The 16,230-nt window shown below is 36.5% G+C and overlaps 1 protein-coding gene across 2 annotated transcripts in view; it reads left to right on the plus strand.

Annotated features, from left to right (window-relative positions):
- cdk14 (cyclin dependent kinase 14) overlaps window positions 1-16,230 on the plus strand; it is a 223,299-nt gene that overhangs the window by 122,902 nt on the left and 84,167 nt on the right. For both annotated transcript variants that reach the window (XM_067411200.1, XM_067411208.1), the window contains exon 9: window positions 9,307-9,427. In XM_067411200.1, coding sequence (XP_067267301.1) covers window positions 9,307-9,427 — 121 coding nt within the window. The remainder of the gene's footprint in view (window positions 1-9,306; window positions 9,428-16,230) is intronic.

Raw genomic sequence — 16,230 nt, forward strand, 5'->3', positions numbered from 1 at the left:
TATTGAGTATCCACATTAGCACAGTCTTAAGTGAAGTTTTAAATGAATGTAAAGAGTTGTGAGAAAATAGGATGCAATCCGTGTCAAGTGCAGCAGGCAAACTGAGTAACTTTTGTAGCTTTAATAAAAATGAATAAAAATGTATATTTTAATCTAAATTATAAAGTGAAGACTCTAAAGTGTTTGATAACTTTATTCAATTTCTGGATATTTCCTAACTGTGAGATCAAATATTTAAAATATACCACCATTATGTTATTTCTATATTAATTTGGAGATTAAATGTGAAATTATTACAGTATAAAAATATATTAAAAACGTTAATGTTAGGTTTGATTTAATTGCAATATTATTACAAAACTTTTTTAAATTGATTGTATACATCATTATATTTAATAAATATTACTGTATATATTTATTTATTTGTGTAGTGTACATTGCATTAAATATGAACTTTTCTTTCAGAGAAAACAAATTATATTTAATTTGATGAATGAAATAAATAAATCTTAATATGTAATAAATAAATAAATAACCCAATAATCATATTTTTTTATATTTTATTTACTTGTTTATTAAATCAGTATTTCTCTCTGAGACAATTTATATTTAATTTAAATTAAACATATAAAGTATTACTATTTAATAAATAAATAAATATATAAATCATATTGAAATGTGTTTATGTGAATGAAATCCATTGTCCTGTGTGAACAACCAAAATGTCTTCCATTTGTCGTTTTCAACCGCATTTTGGACTGAGATGTTAAAGTAATTTGGTTGAAAATTGAAAACTATAACTCAGTATTTGGATTTTTTACATATCTTCATATTTGTGTATTTGCACAGAAATAACTTATAATTTGGTTTTCAATCAGAGAAAGTGCCATTCCATCCAAACCATTATTGATGTCAGGCAGATTTGAATGCAATGCAAGATTAAGAAAATTAAGTTCAAATCATAAAGACATGCATGTAGTTCATACAGTAGTGTCATTTAACAAGTATTTTTTATGATCCTTCTTCTGTTAATGAACATGTTGTTATGGTTTTTCTGCTTTTTCTGGATATTATGTCATTTACATAATAGGTGCATATCAATATTTTCATTGCGGCTGTGTTAACAGTTTATGTTAAGATTGTGGTTACAGTACAAATGATTCACTACTACAGATAATGTACAACAACTGGTATTTTTGCTTTTGTCTTTAATTTAGCATCAGTTTGGTACCATAGTACCAGTGCACTTGATATCTGTGTGTGTGTGTGTGTGTGTGTGTGTGTGTGTGTAACCCCTCCTTGTCTTGGCACCATATGTCCAGTCTCCTTTCATGATGGCATTATGGGTAAACAAACACAGACCACTGCATTGACTGCTGAGAGCAAACAGGCCCGGTGTGAGTCTGAAGCAGGAGATAAAGAGACAAAAGACACAAATGCTTCACCAGCAGCATAAAATCCCGCAGTAGAGTGACTAGTGAGAAGAGATTGAGCTGGAACAGCAGTGTGACGGAGACATGCTGACCTGTGACTGAAAGTTTAACTAGTTTCACTTCTGTTCACCTTCAAAATACACCAAAAGAGTGCTGGTCAGGAGGTGAATAGCAAACATTCACAACAAAGCAAAATGTGAACGAATGAAAGAAAACAGAAATATAGCAATAACACGAGTGAGACAGACAGACAGCTTGACCAGCAGATTGCTTCTCAGATACCTGGTGGGACGTTGTTTCTTCCACTCAATTAGGGCCGGAGTGATCAAGCGAGAATCTCAGCCCTGCCAAGATCAGTGTATTTTTGGTGGCTCAGTGGCCTCAAACAGCTGCTGAAGAGACATTTGGACCGGCGGGCCGCAGCATATGGTCCCTTTCTCCGCCCGGGTGGTTCGGCACAAACGGCGGCTAGCGGCTCTGCCGGCGTCCTCAGCGGGGTCATTAGGAGCCGATCTGTCACCGGTGGCCCCTCCTGTCCTCTACAAGTGTGCGGCAACATGAATCAAGTTTTCCTCCATTATAAGACTTCATCATCTGCAAAGAAAGACGACACTCGCTAGTTGAGACTAGGTGAGATGTGTGGTCACTGCAGATTTAAGGAAAGACGCTAATGTTTCTTCATGCACTGGTCAATTGTGGACTATTTTGCTTCCATAACGTGTCTAATTTTAGACTAGTGGAAAGAAAACATCCAAAACACACATTTAAGGATTTTATTTTATTGCACTTTATTTGCATCTGCAGATTTCAACGGCAATACATATCAATACATAACAACTTTACAGTTTTATTCATATCTATATTCTGAAGGTTTGTTCATACATTATTCGCCTGATTTATATCAGATTTTATTCCTAAAAACATGGTGAAAATTTATTATTTTCTGTCTTTTGATAGTATTTTCTGATTTTATGAAGTGATTAAAAGAGAGATCCCCATCTGTAAAAACATTAAACTCTAATATGTCCAACAAAATCAAACAAAGATTTTAATACTGTCTTTATTTAATGTTCAGATTTCTGTTCTGGAAATATTTAATTAGATAATTCCCCATTTGCATCTTTAAACATAACATATATATATATATATTAAATTTTAAGTTTATTGCACAATATTTAAAGTAAGTTGAGAGTGTAGACAGTGTTATATTTTTTTGTTTGTGCTTGTATTTCCAAGGAATAATCAGTTAGATTGGCCAAGCAATTAGATCAAAGACTAATTTTAGATTAAAGAAAATGTTATTACCAGTTTTAAAGTAAAAAAAAAAAAAAAAAAACTAGATGACTAACTATAATGTAATAATAGTCCAAGCAGTTTAAGTAACAGCAATTTTATAACATTTATTTTTTGCTAAAATAGTTTTAAATACATTATTTCACATTTTTTGCTAAATATTCAGAGTAGTTTATGTGTGTAGGGAGATGCAATGCATCATGGGAACAGGCGGACACTGCTGAGCACTTTTGCAGTGATTTCAATTTCCAAATTTTGTACCATTTTTGGAAGCAATTAAACTTGTATCTTCCACATGAGCACCACAGAGTTGACAAACAATTTGCAGGACTGTGTTCAAACACCCTCCCGTGTGTGTTTGTGATGGACAGAACATCTGCTGACTGCAGTAGAGAGGAAGAGTTGCGTCCGAGTTCAGGAATCCATGCAGAACCCTGCAGGAATCCACTCACTGTTCCCTCGTGTGTCGTTATATGAAGCCGCTGATGGGATGCGGTACGGGGAGCAGATGGGCTCCAGCGGCCCTGTGAGATGAATCAGATGCTGGACCAGCTCCTACAGAGACTGTGACGAAACAGAGCTCTTTAATAAAGACCTAGATCTGTTGTACCGATGGGTGTTTCAGGGTGTGATGACTTCCTCCTCTTGTCTTGTTCTCGTCTTACAGTGATCGGATGTGAGGAGCTGATTTGTACTGCAGTATTTTTTTGATGTTGAGCGAAAAACCGAGAACTACTTTGCAAAAGTAGGTTTTTAATGATTGACAGCAGTGGTTCTTAAGGCAAAGTTGTTAGGAATGAGGAGATCTAACATATGATATGAATATTGGGTATATGTGCGAAACATCACGTGATATATTAGTCATAAAATGCAATAGCCCCCCCCCAATGGCCAAATTTGTTCTATTTTTGCACAGACCTCTAGGGCCATGATTCAAACAGGCCCAGTGAGTTTCGTTCCGTTACCTCCGTTAACCTTGTCTGATAGGTGCTCAAATTTCATTGGCCGACGGTGGCAGTTTTTTTTTTAGATACATGAATGTCCTCATAGACAATCACGGCACCTTGGACAAAGAAACTCCATGCCAGTTTTCAAGTCAATCGGACTGACTGTTGCGTAGCTATAGGTGTTTTTTTTTAAATTTATAGCGTCACCCAGTGGTTATTCACTGTATCTTTTTTTTCACGTGACTACAGAATGAGCTATACATAGGTGTACCGAGTTTGGTGAAATTACCTCAATCCGTTCAAGAGTAATAACTATTTTAGTAAAAGTGGCCCCGCCGACTTGCAATGTTTTGGCGTCCCGTTGCAGACATAAATCTAAATTTCGACTTTTTGATAATTATTGACAGTCAGCCTCCAGAGAATCTTTCTGCACTGGTTTGGTTCCGATTGGGTTAAAAAAAACTGGGAAAAAAACTGACTGGGAAAATTCCACAACTACATCTCACAGGCAAGTTTATTATATTAATAATATAGTATCATATATATTTTCATTGTATTAAAGTATTGAGGCAAAACAAAAATACCTGAAATCCGAAGCACTGTAGCCATCGATCTGATCGTAACCTATTGGGTGTATACACCGGTTTCTAAACTTTTTTTTTTTTTTTCAGCGCGACCCTTTTTATTAACGAGACCCATAAGCATATACAACCATGTAAGCCAAAACGAATTAATAAAACGAAACTGAAGGTAAACCTGCGTTGCTCTCATAGTGGTTAACATTAACGTTACCTCTCTCTTTCGGTGAAGTGGAGCAGCTGCTCTTGCTGAATGGCACGGATTGCACTATGGACTATTGTACCTTTTGTATATTTTTATTTTTTTAACTGTATTTTATTTTTTATAACGAACAAGCTGCGATCTTACGTTTCCAGTACTTTGTTGTGTGTGAGGCGTGGGCTCGATCAAACAGCCGTCTTTGCAGGGGACTTCATTGTCTCATCGTCATGGCAACGGTTCGTAGCCAGGTCAGATTACGTCAGAGTTTGTTGCCGTTTGTTGGAAAACTGTTCACACCGCGCAGCAAACGCCAAACAAACGCCAACAGACGCCAAAGGGGGTTTCACACCGATCCAACAAACTCCAACAGACGAGTTTGTTGGCGTTTGTTGGCTGTTGTCGGTGTGGTGTGAATTGGCCTTAAAGGTTTAGGAGTTAGGAGCAATTTTGTACTTTTGATTACTGTAGTGCCACCATCAGGCCGATTGGGGCAAGCCTTGCTGACGTTGTAGACGGGGTGGTTACTACCATCCCTCAAATTCTCAAGTCTCTACGACTTATGGTTCGGTGTGCCCAATCACCTTTATGGCAGAATGCTGACCTTCGAAAATCCTAACAATAACAATAGAGTTTCAGCGCTACGCGTTTGAACCCCTAAAAAGGGTCATTCTGACTTTTACCTCAAAATTCTGACTTTTTTCTCATAATTCCAAGTTTATATATTGGCATTTTGACTTTTTTCCCTTAGTATTCTGTTTACATCCCACAATTTTCAGAGTCAGAAATCTCCACTTCAGCAGCTTTAAATACACAAAACTTTTGTTTTATTCGCAATTTTCACTTTTTTTTCACAATTCTGAGTTTACATCTCATACGGTGACCGTGAGGGGACATGTTCGGTTCACTTAGTTGTGTCGTAAAGTTGACATAGTACACTTTACATTGCGTGTCCACGACATAAGGATGTTGTTACCTCGACAAAATGATCTTGTGGCCATGCAATGTAAAGTCGTGGCCTCGAGATCATATGGTGAGGGAAAGAGATATTTTTCTCGTGGCCACGACTTCATTATGTTGAGGGAATGACATCTATTTCTCATGCCACGAGTTACATGTGTAAACAATCTGCGCTACCATAGCAACCTGGAACTATCAGAATAAATAAGATTATAATAATATTTATTTTTAATTAAGAAAAAGCACAGAATTAAGAAGTGATTATTAACATGTTGCCTATTGTGTTGTGTGCGATGCCAACAGCAGCATTCGAATGAAGTTTATCAATAAATATTAGAATATGCTGTGTATATTTTTATTACATCCAACAGTCTTTTAAATCCATTCACTGATTGTTATTTTTTTTTATTTCATATTCTTACATTATTTATTATTATTATTATTAGGCTATCGTTATTGGTTAAATGTTTTTTATTCATTGTTATGTAGCCCTATTTGCTTTATTTTCCCCTTCATTTCGTGTATCCTTTCTGTAGGCCTATATTATGTTGTTAGCTATATTTTGTAAATACTTTAAATGCCAGATCATGCCAATAAAATGACTGTATTGTAGCCGTGAAGATAGGAAATGAGCGTCTGTTATCATTTGTAGACCCTCGTGCCCATGACAGCATTTGAATAAAGTTCAAATAATAATAATAATTATTATTATTATTATTATTATTATAATAAAGATACGATCAGATTAAAAGGCTGTGAGATGGGATTGATAAATGTTCATTATCATTAAATGAAGTTTATCAAATTGATAATAACAAACTTCATCTGAATGCTATAGTGGCAACATTGCATGCAATAGGCTATTTATAGCTTATTACATTGCGCGCAATGTTGACTATATAGACAGCATTCAAATAATAATAATTTCCTAATTCCGCACTTATTTTATCATTCTTAATTCCAGGTTGCTATGGTAGCGCGCGTTGTTTACACATTTAACTCGTGGCCATGAGAAATAGATGTCATTCCCTCAACATAATGAAGCCTTTATTATGCGACTTTACATCGCATGGCCACGACATAAGGATGTCGTTACCTCGACAAAACGATCTCGTGGCCACGACTTCTTATCACGTTCCCACGAATTAATATCTTGTGGCCACGACACATAAGTTTATATGTTGTGGCCACGACAAAACTAAGTGAACCGAACATGTCCCCTCCCGGTCACCGTAATCTCAAAATTCTGATTTCTGATAATATATATCTTGCAATTCAGACTTTTTTTTTGTCATAATTGCGCATTTATATTTTGCCATTTTGACTTATTTTCTCAGAATTATGATTTACATTTTGCAATTTTTCCCACACAATTCTGAGTTTATATTGAAGAAAATCTGAATTGTGAGATATAAACTCAGAATTGCTAGGAGAAAAAAAGTCGCAATTAATAAAAAAAAAAAAAAAATGATTCCATGGTGGAAACAAGCTTCCATATGGAGCATGTGAGCATTAGTTTGATCTCAGATGATCTTTCTTGTGATGAATGAATGTAAAGTGTATGCTAGTCCTCCTGGTGGTATACACTGCTTAAGACGTGCCTTATGGGAATTCTCCAAGAACATCATTTGCAGTGTTCTTGCTGAACTCCATCATTTAATCCTTTGATTTCAGAGGGTTTTTACTCTCTATTTGAGTGTCTGTTTGAGCCTCAGGGATTAACACAGCACGCTTTGTGGCTCATGACAGTATTGAGAGGTGCAGTGAAGCCCTGATGTAAGGTACAGGGCCAGATATGTGCACACTTAAACACACAATCACATCTCCAGGTTACTTTGATAAAGCAGGTATTGACATGCATCCATTCTGACGGCTCATTCACTTCATTAACATCTTAATAAAGGAGTTAATAAATTTTGCATATGAAAAAGGTGACGCTAATGGCCAGCATCTGTCATAAGCACTGGATTCGATCACACCGCACATAAATTACCTGCCAAACACTCTGTAATTGCAACCCAGAAATGTGTGAAAATGACGACACTTTAATGAAACTCCTCCCGATCATCTCCCCCACAACGGACGTGTGATGCTGGAGGTATTGAATATACCTTTATTACATTTTTCTATTTTGATCATGGTCAGCATTGATGGATGTGTAGATGAGGCGGGGTGTTTAATCAAACGGCGTGTTTAGATTGACTGACCCACTTTTGTGTGTGGTGTGTTTGTTATAGTGGATTAAATCCGTGTTCATTTAGATATTGTACAGATTTCATACAGGTGTTTGTGTATGGCTGACTGCTGACTTTTAAGGCAAAGTCTAAACTAAAATAGAAGTTTATTTGTATATAACGTATAGAGCTTTTATTAGATATATATATATACACATATACACATATTTTTATACACATATATACACATACACACGCATACACATACATATATATATGTATGTGTATGCGTGTGTATGTGTATATATGTGTATAAAAATATGTGTATAAAAAAAACTGATAGCTTTCAACTACACTTTAATGTTGAATGGCTATAATTCATGTTTAAAATTGGGGAAAAAATCTATTTCATTGAGACATCAGTAGCAGTATTAGTATCAGTGATACTGGCCTTCATTCATAAAAAAGATGCCATCAAACAAGTATTTAAAATATACTGTCTTCATGTTGTTTCTTTATGTTGATTTTATGTAGAGATTAACTGTGAAATTATTGCATTATAAAATATCTTAAAATCGCATAAAAACGTAAGTGTTTTTAATTGCAATTAATAACAGAAGAAAATGAGTTAATTTTTAATCGATTGACAGCACTAATATATATATATATATATATATATATATATATATATATATATATATATATATATATATATATATATATATATATATATATATATATATATATATATATATATATATATATATATATATATATATATATATATATATATAATATGCACGACAATCACACTAAGCCTTATCTCGAAAATCTTTCTTTCGAAATCTTGTGCAGCCCTAATTCTTCCTAATTTTCTTCCTAACTCCCTAATTCCTCCTAATTTTTCCCTCCCTTTGTTCTTTCCTATCTTTTCCGGTTGTCACCTCATCTCTTTCTGTCCTTCCGCACTCCTTCATGTCACTCTGGGACAGTGAGTGATGTATAATTTACTCCGCTTGACCCTCGACCCCCTCCGGAGACCTGCAGAGTTCCTGAGCGGCAGGCGGCCGGTCGAGCGCTTTGAACGTTACGTGACGTTCCCTCGATCTCCTTTAGCCGGCATTCATAGTTAATGTCAGCCCGACCGCTGCGTTGCCATGACGACCGCCTCAGGACCAGGAAAGGACGTCCTCCCTCCTCTTCGCTTGCCTTCATCATCTCTGACCTTGCTGACCTCTCATCCGCTCCTCTTCATTTTCTCACTCTCCCATCAATTAGGCGCACAGATGCGGGTTGCGCTGCCACCCGGGTGACTATTACTCACCAGTTTAGTGTAATGATGATTAGAGGCTCCGTCGATGTGTTAACCTAAATGATGGCCTCTCGCTTTCTCTGATGCAGCCCTTTGTTTAGCTGCAGGATTATTGACTGCAAATTATACTGGTGTGAATCCTTTGCTGTTATTTCCATCCTGCTTTAAACGCCCTCTCGCCGAGCAGCTCTCCAAATACAGGAAGTCAAGTGTGCTTAAGTGAAACGGGTTAATTAAGCACGCCTCGGCACCTGGGGAGGACAGCTCGGTTTATGGTGTCTCCTGTGAACTGTAAGAGCGCGTTACAGAGCAGAGAGCATCTACTTCACAGTGGTGCATTGCTTTTATCCAAAGTGATCTTTTTAACTTCTTTCCCTTAAGTAATGATAATGTGTGTGTGTTTTCTGCAGGTCTGGCACGTGCGAAGTCGGTCCCCAGCCACACGTACTCTAATGAGGTGGTGACTCTCTGGTATCGTCCTCCAGACGTGCTGCTCGGCTCCACTGACTACTCCACCTGTCTGGACATGTGGTGAGAGTCGACCTTCTCTGCTCCTCTGTAACGTGTCATTACAGCACGCAGTCTGCATCAGTGCACACCGATCGCATTCACAACTACATCCTGTGCTCCCATATTCTTCTGGTTCTTGTAATTATTTGTGAAATTTACTAGTAATTTTTGAGTGAAAATCAAAGTAAATCCTGCATCAGTTTTTTTTTTTTCTAGTTTGGAATTTAAAAGAAAATCTTGAGTTTTCATAGGCGACATTCCTGCTGTTTTTGATCAATAAAAGACCCTTTCACATTTCCGGGTTTCTCATAAGCGGAAGTCGACATAGTTGGATAAAATTCCATAGCGGTGAATGAGAGAATACGTAAAATATATTTTTTCTCAAAGGGCAAAAGAAAAACTCACCAACAGTGTTAAAAAGAGGAGAAAAATAGAGAGAGATTGATAACAGGAATCAGAAGAGAGAAAGATGTCATTTTTACCGTCACTCTCACAGCCGCTGTATTAGAAACACCCTCACAGATTTGTTAACTAGTTTTTTAGGTAATGTCATACTAAGTATAGTGTTATAAATGTACATACATTTTTAAAAAATGAAAATAAAAAAAACGTTGCAAGGTTTACGATGCCGATGACCGTTAAAACGTGTCATCACGGTCGGTGAAAAGGGTCTATTATGTGTTTAGTGTGATGATTATTAAATAAAAATATTAAACAATATAAGAAGTATATTATAATTATAATATTGTTCTATGTAAAATAAAAAAAAAATCAAGTAATAAAAATAATTTTATTTTAGTGAGTCAAATTATATTACTAATAGTTCTTCATTTTCAAACAGTAACCCCTTTGAGATTATATTTTATTGTTTTATATTTCTTATTATTTTATATTTATTTAATTAAATCCCAGCCTGCATGTTTAGACTATGGAAGAGGATTAGGGCCAAGCAATAATAAAAAAAATAAAACCATCTCAAGATTAAAGTTGTTCAATTTCTAGAAAAAGCTTGTTACATTTCGAAATAAAATGTTGAGAATAAACTTGTTAAATTACAAGAAAAAACTCGTTAAATTTTGAGAAAAAAGTCGAGATTAAATGTTGAGAATAAACTCATTAAATTATGAGAAAGTTGTTAAATTACGAGAAAAAAAGTTGTTAAATTATGAGAACAAATTTGTAATTTAACGAATTTGTTCTCATAATTTAACTACTTTTTTCTCATAATTTAATGAGTTTATTCTCAACATGTTGTCTCGTCTTTTTTCTCGAAATTTAACAACTTGAATCTCAAGATGGTTTTATTTTTTTATTATTACTTGGCCCTAATCCTCTTCCGTATTAGACAAAGGCACTGAGCCATATCACAATATTGATTTTATTTCAAAATATCATGCAGCCCTTATTCTATTTTTCCTTTTCTTTATTCTTTCCTTTCTTTTTTTGGTTGTCATTTCATCTCTTTTTTTATATATATATATATTTTATTAATGTTATTATATTTCTATATTTTTATACATTTTAAATCATCATAATAGTTCTATACTTTTATATTATGTTTGTACTTTTATGTTAATATATTGTGATTAGTTTAGTTATTGCATTTGTATACACTCACCGGCCACTTTAAGACCTTGCTAGTACTGGGTTGGAACCCTTTTGCCTTCAGAACTGCCTAATTTCTTCATGGCATAGATTCAACAAGGTGATTGAAACATTCCTCAGAGATTTTGGCAGTCTATGATGCAAATTCCACCATTCCACCACATCCCTAAGCTGCTCTATTGGATTGAGATCAGGTGACTGTGGAGGTATAGTGAAGTCATTGTCATGCTCAAGAGAACAGTTTGATTTGAGCTTTGTGACATGGCGTGTTATCCTGCTGGAAGAAGCCATCAGAAGATGGACACACTGTGGTGATAAAGAGATGGACAAGGTCAGCAACAATACTCAGGAAGACTGTGGCGGTTAAATGATGCTCAATTGGTACTAAAATGTGCCAAGAAAATATCTCTCACACCATTACACCACCAGCAGCAGCCTGAACCCTTGATACAAGGCAGGACAGATCCATGCTTTCATATTGTTTATGCCAAATTCTGAGCCTATCATCTGAATGTTGCAGCAGAAATCAAGACTCATCAGACCAGGCAACATTTTTCCAATCTGTCCAGTTTTAGTGTGGCTGGGTGAACTGTAGCCTCAGTTTGCTGTTCTTATCCGGTGTGTCTTCTGCTGCTGTAGCTCATCTGCTTCAGGGTTCGACATGCTCTTCTGCAGACCTCGATTGTAACGATTTAAGTTACTGTTGCCTTTCTATCAGCTCGTCCCAGTCTGGCTATTCTCCTCTAACCTCTGGCATTTTCGCCCACAGAACTGCCGTTCACTGGATATATTCTTTTTTTCAATCCATTCTCTGTAAACCCTAGAGATGGTTGTGTGTGAAAATCCCAGTAGATCATCAGTTTCTGAAACACTAAAACCAGCCCATCGGGCACCAACAACCATATCACATTCAAAGTCTCTTAAATCATTTTTCTTCCCCATTCTGATGCTCAGATTGAGCTTCATCTTGACCATGTCTACATGCCTAAATGCATTGAGTTTGTGCATGTGATTGGCTTATTAGTAACGAGCAGTTGAACAGGTGTACCTAATAATATGGCTGGTGAGTGTATGTTATATATTGTATGTTATGTGTATCCTTATATTTGTTAAAATATGATGATAGATGCATGTTTTTGTGATATTTGTATTTTTTCAAAACTATATCCTGTGCTCTTTCCATTTTTTTCCATCACAGAAGGTCTCTACTACTTCTCTTTGTGTCTCCATACTGTTTAGTTGTTGTTTTTCTTATCATCTTATCTCTCTCATCCTCATAACCTCTTCTGCCCTGTGTGTGAATCGATGCTGAGAGCAGTGGAGCGTGTGCAGTGTTTTCCTCTCTTGAGTGGCAGTTACACAGATGCTGCACAAATCAACAGTCATTAGAATCACAGCCAAACACTTTTGGCTCTGTGTGTGTGTGTGTGTGTGTGTGTGTGTGTGTGTGTGTGTGTGTGTGTGTGTGTGTGTGTGTGTGTGTGTGTGTGTGTGTGTGTGTGTGTGTGTGTGTGTGTGTGTGTGTGTGTGTGTGTGTGTGTGTGTGTGCCGCATTGGACCAGCTCCGTCCCAGTCCAGCAGACCTTTCACACTCGTGCTTTCGTGTCTCAGCAAGTGCATGAGAAAAATGTCACTCAAATGTCACAAAAATGTCATGTAATCTTGACAGTGAAAGTGATATCTTCTTGGTTATTGAGTTTAAATTATATCCTGAAATATAAGTTATATTTTAGGGGGGAAAAGCTTGAATAAGTGTGAAATTATGTGGATTTGCAATTTCAGTCTGGTGCTACTGAGAGCGTGATAACTCTAGAATAATAATCAATAATGTAATGAAACTTAACATGGATATGCACGGATATGGTCCTGGATAAAATCTGTCATATGTCAAAATTTGCATAAGGAATTAAAATCCTATTCAAATAAGGCAAGAATCAAGCCTTAATTTAAAACTCAGCTTCCTATTTTGCATGCAAATAACTTTAAGGGAAGACACCAGAGGTAAATAATGTTAACTAATAGATATTATGATACTTTTCCCAATTAGTTAATTGCAGTATATTAAGACATTACATTTTGTATTTTAATGTTATGTTTGAATATGCAAATGATGCTTTATACACTTAAAAATGCACACATTTGCATACATTTCCGGAACAGAAATCTGAACATTGTATAAAGCCAGGTTCAAAATTCTTGTCTGACATACAGTATTACAGTTAAAGAGTTAGTTCACCCAAAAATGAAAGTAATGTCATTAATTACTCACCCTCATGTCGTTCCACACCCGTAAGACCTTTTTTCATCTTCAGAACACAAATTAAGATATTTTTGATGAAATCTGATGGCTCAGTGAGGCCTCCATTGCCAGCAAGGTAATTAACACTTTCAGATACCCAGAAGACATATTTAAAACGGGTCATGTGACTACAGTGGTTCAACCTTAATGTTATGAAGTGATGAGAATACTTTTTGTGCACCAAAAAAAAATTAAAAATAGCGACTTTATACAACAATATCTAGTGATGGGTGATTTCAAAACACTGCTTCATGAAGCTTTACGAATCTTTTGTTTCAAATCAGTGATTCAGAGTGCCAAAATCACATGATTTCAGTAAACGAGGCTTCGTTACATCATAAGTGTTTCGAAATTTCAATAGCTCACGTGACTTTGGCAGTCTGATACGCACTCCGAACCACTAAATCGAAACAAAAGATTTGTTAAGCTTCATGAAGCAGTGATTTGAAATCTATAAACTGTATTGTCTCTGAAATCTACAGATGCACATAGATAAAGCAATAAACTAAACACGTAAATGTGGATGTATCTTTCCACTAGTCTGAAACAACACATTATGAAAAGCTAAATAGCCGAAAAACAAACAAACAAACAAAACAGGGGTTTTGCCTTAACACCTTTACCGTCACTACATCACCAGCGGCCTCAGATTATAGTTGTTTAACATTCAGTGCACATTACATTCACATTCTTAACGTCATATGGACAAACTGTGTATCATTAGAAAGATTAAAGGCTCCAGCTTCAATTATTGACCGCTGTTTATGATAAAACTCAAGAGAGAACAATAGAATCGTGAATGGGGCTGTTCTCCGAGCCAGATATTAGAGTGCAGGGGAGTTATAGGTGCCATAAATCATTTCATTAGCATTTTTATTAGCCTTCTCTAAAAATACACATGACATGGTCTTAGAAAATGTTTCATAAGATGCATAGTTTTAGAGATATCATCCTCAGATTTGAAGTGAAGCATGATCACATTTGTGGCTTCACTTCAAAGGATTAGTTCACTTCAGAATTAAATTTTCCTGATAATTTACTCACCCCCATGTCATCCAAGATATTTATGTCTTTCTTTCTTCAGTCGAAAAAGGTTTTTGAGGAAAACATTCCAGGATTTTTCTCCATATAATGGACTTCAACAGTTACCAACAGGTTGAAGGTTCAAATGTCAGTTTCAGTGCAGCTTCAAAGAGCTCTACATGATCCCAGACGAGGAATAAGAGTCTTATCAAGAGAAACCATCAGTCATTTTCTAAAAAAAAAAAAATGACATTTTGACTTTTTTTTTTTTTTTTTTTTTTTGACTTTTTAACCACAAATGCTCTTGTGACGTAAGTGAAAGTACCACAGTAGGGCAAAAAACTCCTTCTCATTTTCTCCTCCAACTTCAAAAATCGCCCGACATTGTTCTTTTACCTTTTTTTGTAAAGTCCGTTTGACTTAGTCTTTGGATGTTCACTTTGCAGATACTGGATTGATCCGCTTACGTCACGCGTGACCTTTCCAACATGGTTACGTAATGCGTGGCGCATCGCAGAGCAGTGCAAGACGAGCATTTGTGGTTAAAAAGTATACCAATTTTTATTATTTTTTAGAAAATGGCAGATCGTTTCACTAGATTAGACTTTTATTCTTAGTCTGGGATCATGTAGAGCTCTTTGAAACTGCACTGAAACTGACATTTGAAACTTCAACCCGTTGGTAACTGTTCAAGTCCACTATATGGAGAAAAATCCTGGAATGTTTTCCTCAAAAACCTTAATTTCTTTTCGTCTGAAGAAAGAAAGACATAAACATCTTGGATGACATGGGGGTGAGTAAATTATCAGGAAATTTGAATTCTGCAGTGAACTAATCCTTTACTAACAGTCTGAGTAATTCAACTGTCAGCTTTCTAATTATGTTGATTTTGTGTCTATCCAGAATGACTTATGAGCAGCAACCTTTTAATTTTGGATATGTCATTGATGCCCCACTTGCCAAAATAGATAATGGTAAGGGGTTAAATAAAGATTTGGATTAACTGGCCTGTATTTTCGGTGCTAGTCCGAGTGTTTGCCGATCTAAAGAGGTGGGAGGAGCTGCTGTCCTGAGAAATGAGCCGTGACCAGAGCCGCTCTCTGGACCGCAGCTGCAGCCACCGCTGGCAATTAGGAGAGGGAAACTGGGAGCAGGTGGTCCGATCAGAAGGGCACTTTTCCACACGGCTGCAGGTAGACGCGCATGTGCGGGAGGTTTTTCCTGTCACACGTTCATGTCGCGGCTGCAGTAATGATCAGTCAGGATGGGGATTAGCATGAAGTTGTCTCTGCCTGACTGCGAGGAATCACGTCTATAAGCTGACATCTTATCAGCCACCTGCCAGTCAGCTCGAGCCGCTCAAGAAAAATTGATGTCACATCCACATTTTAAACCTGGGTGTGTTGAGATGGGGGGTCTGACTGGACCAGAGACGGATGGACTGATTCTGAAAAGGCCAGTTGAGATTTACATCTCACTGCTGGCGAGTTTGGTTTGTGTGGCTCTTTCCCAGTATCTGTCGGAGAAGAACGCGGCCGTGTGCATTGGGCTAGAAAGTGTCAGGAAACGATTGCATGCTGACGAATGGAGCCCGACAGCCACTGAAACACACCAGCATGAGCTACACGCTCACTGCCTCTCATGGCCTTACAGAATATCTACACATTCACACATATACACACTATTTAAAGCTCAGCATGTTACATTATTCTAGAATAAAATAGTCTCTCAGTGAGCAGGATGACTGATGTCTGATATAATGCTGCTTTATCATAATGCTATTTAATGTCATAATATAGTAATGAGAGATGACCACTAAGTTTGCCTCATTTTTTTACTGGATCTCGTGTGTTCTGCAGTGAGGGGCTACAGCAAAATTCAAGATCAGACCTCCTAT

Source organism: Chanodichthys erythropterus, chromosome 2 (genome assembly GCF_024489055.1).
Source record: "Chanodichthys erythropterus isolate Z2021 chromosome 2, ASM2448905v1, whole genome shotgun sequence".
Taxonomy (NCBI): Eukaryota; Metazoa; Chordata; class Actinopteri; order Cypriniformes; family Xenocyprididae; genus Chanodichthys; species Chanodichthys erythropterus.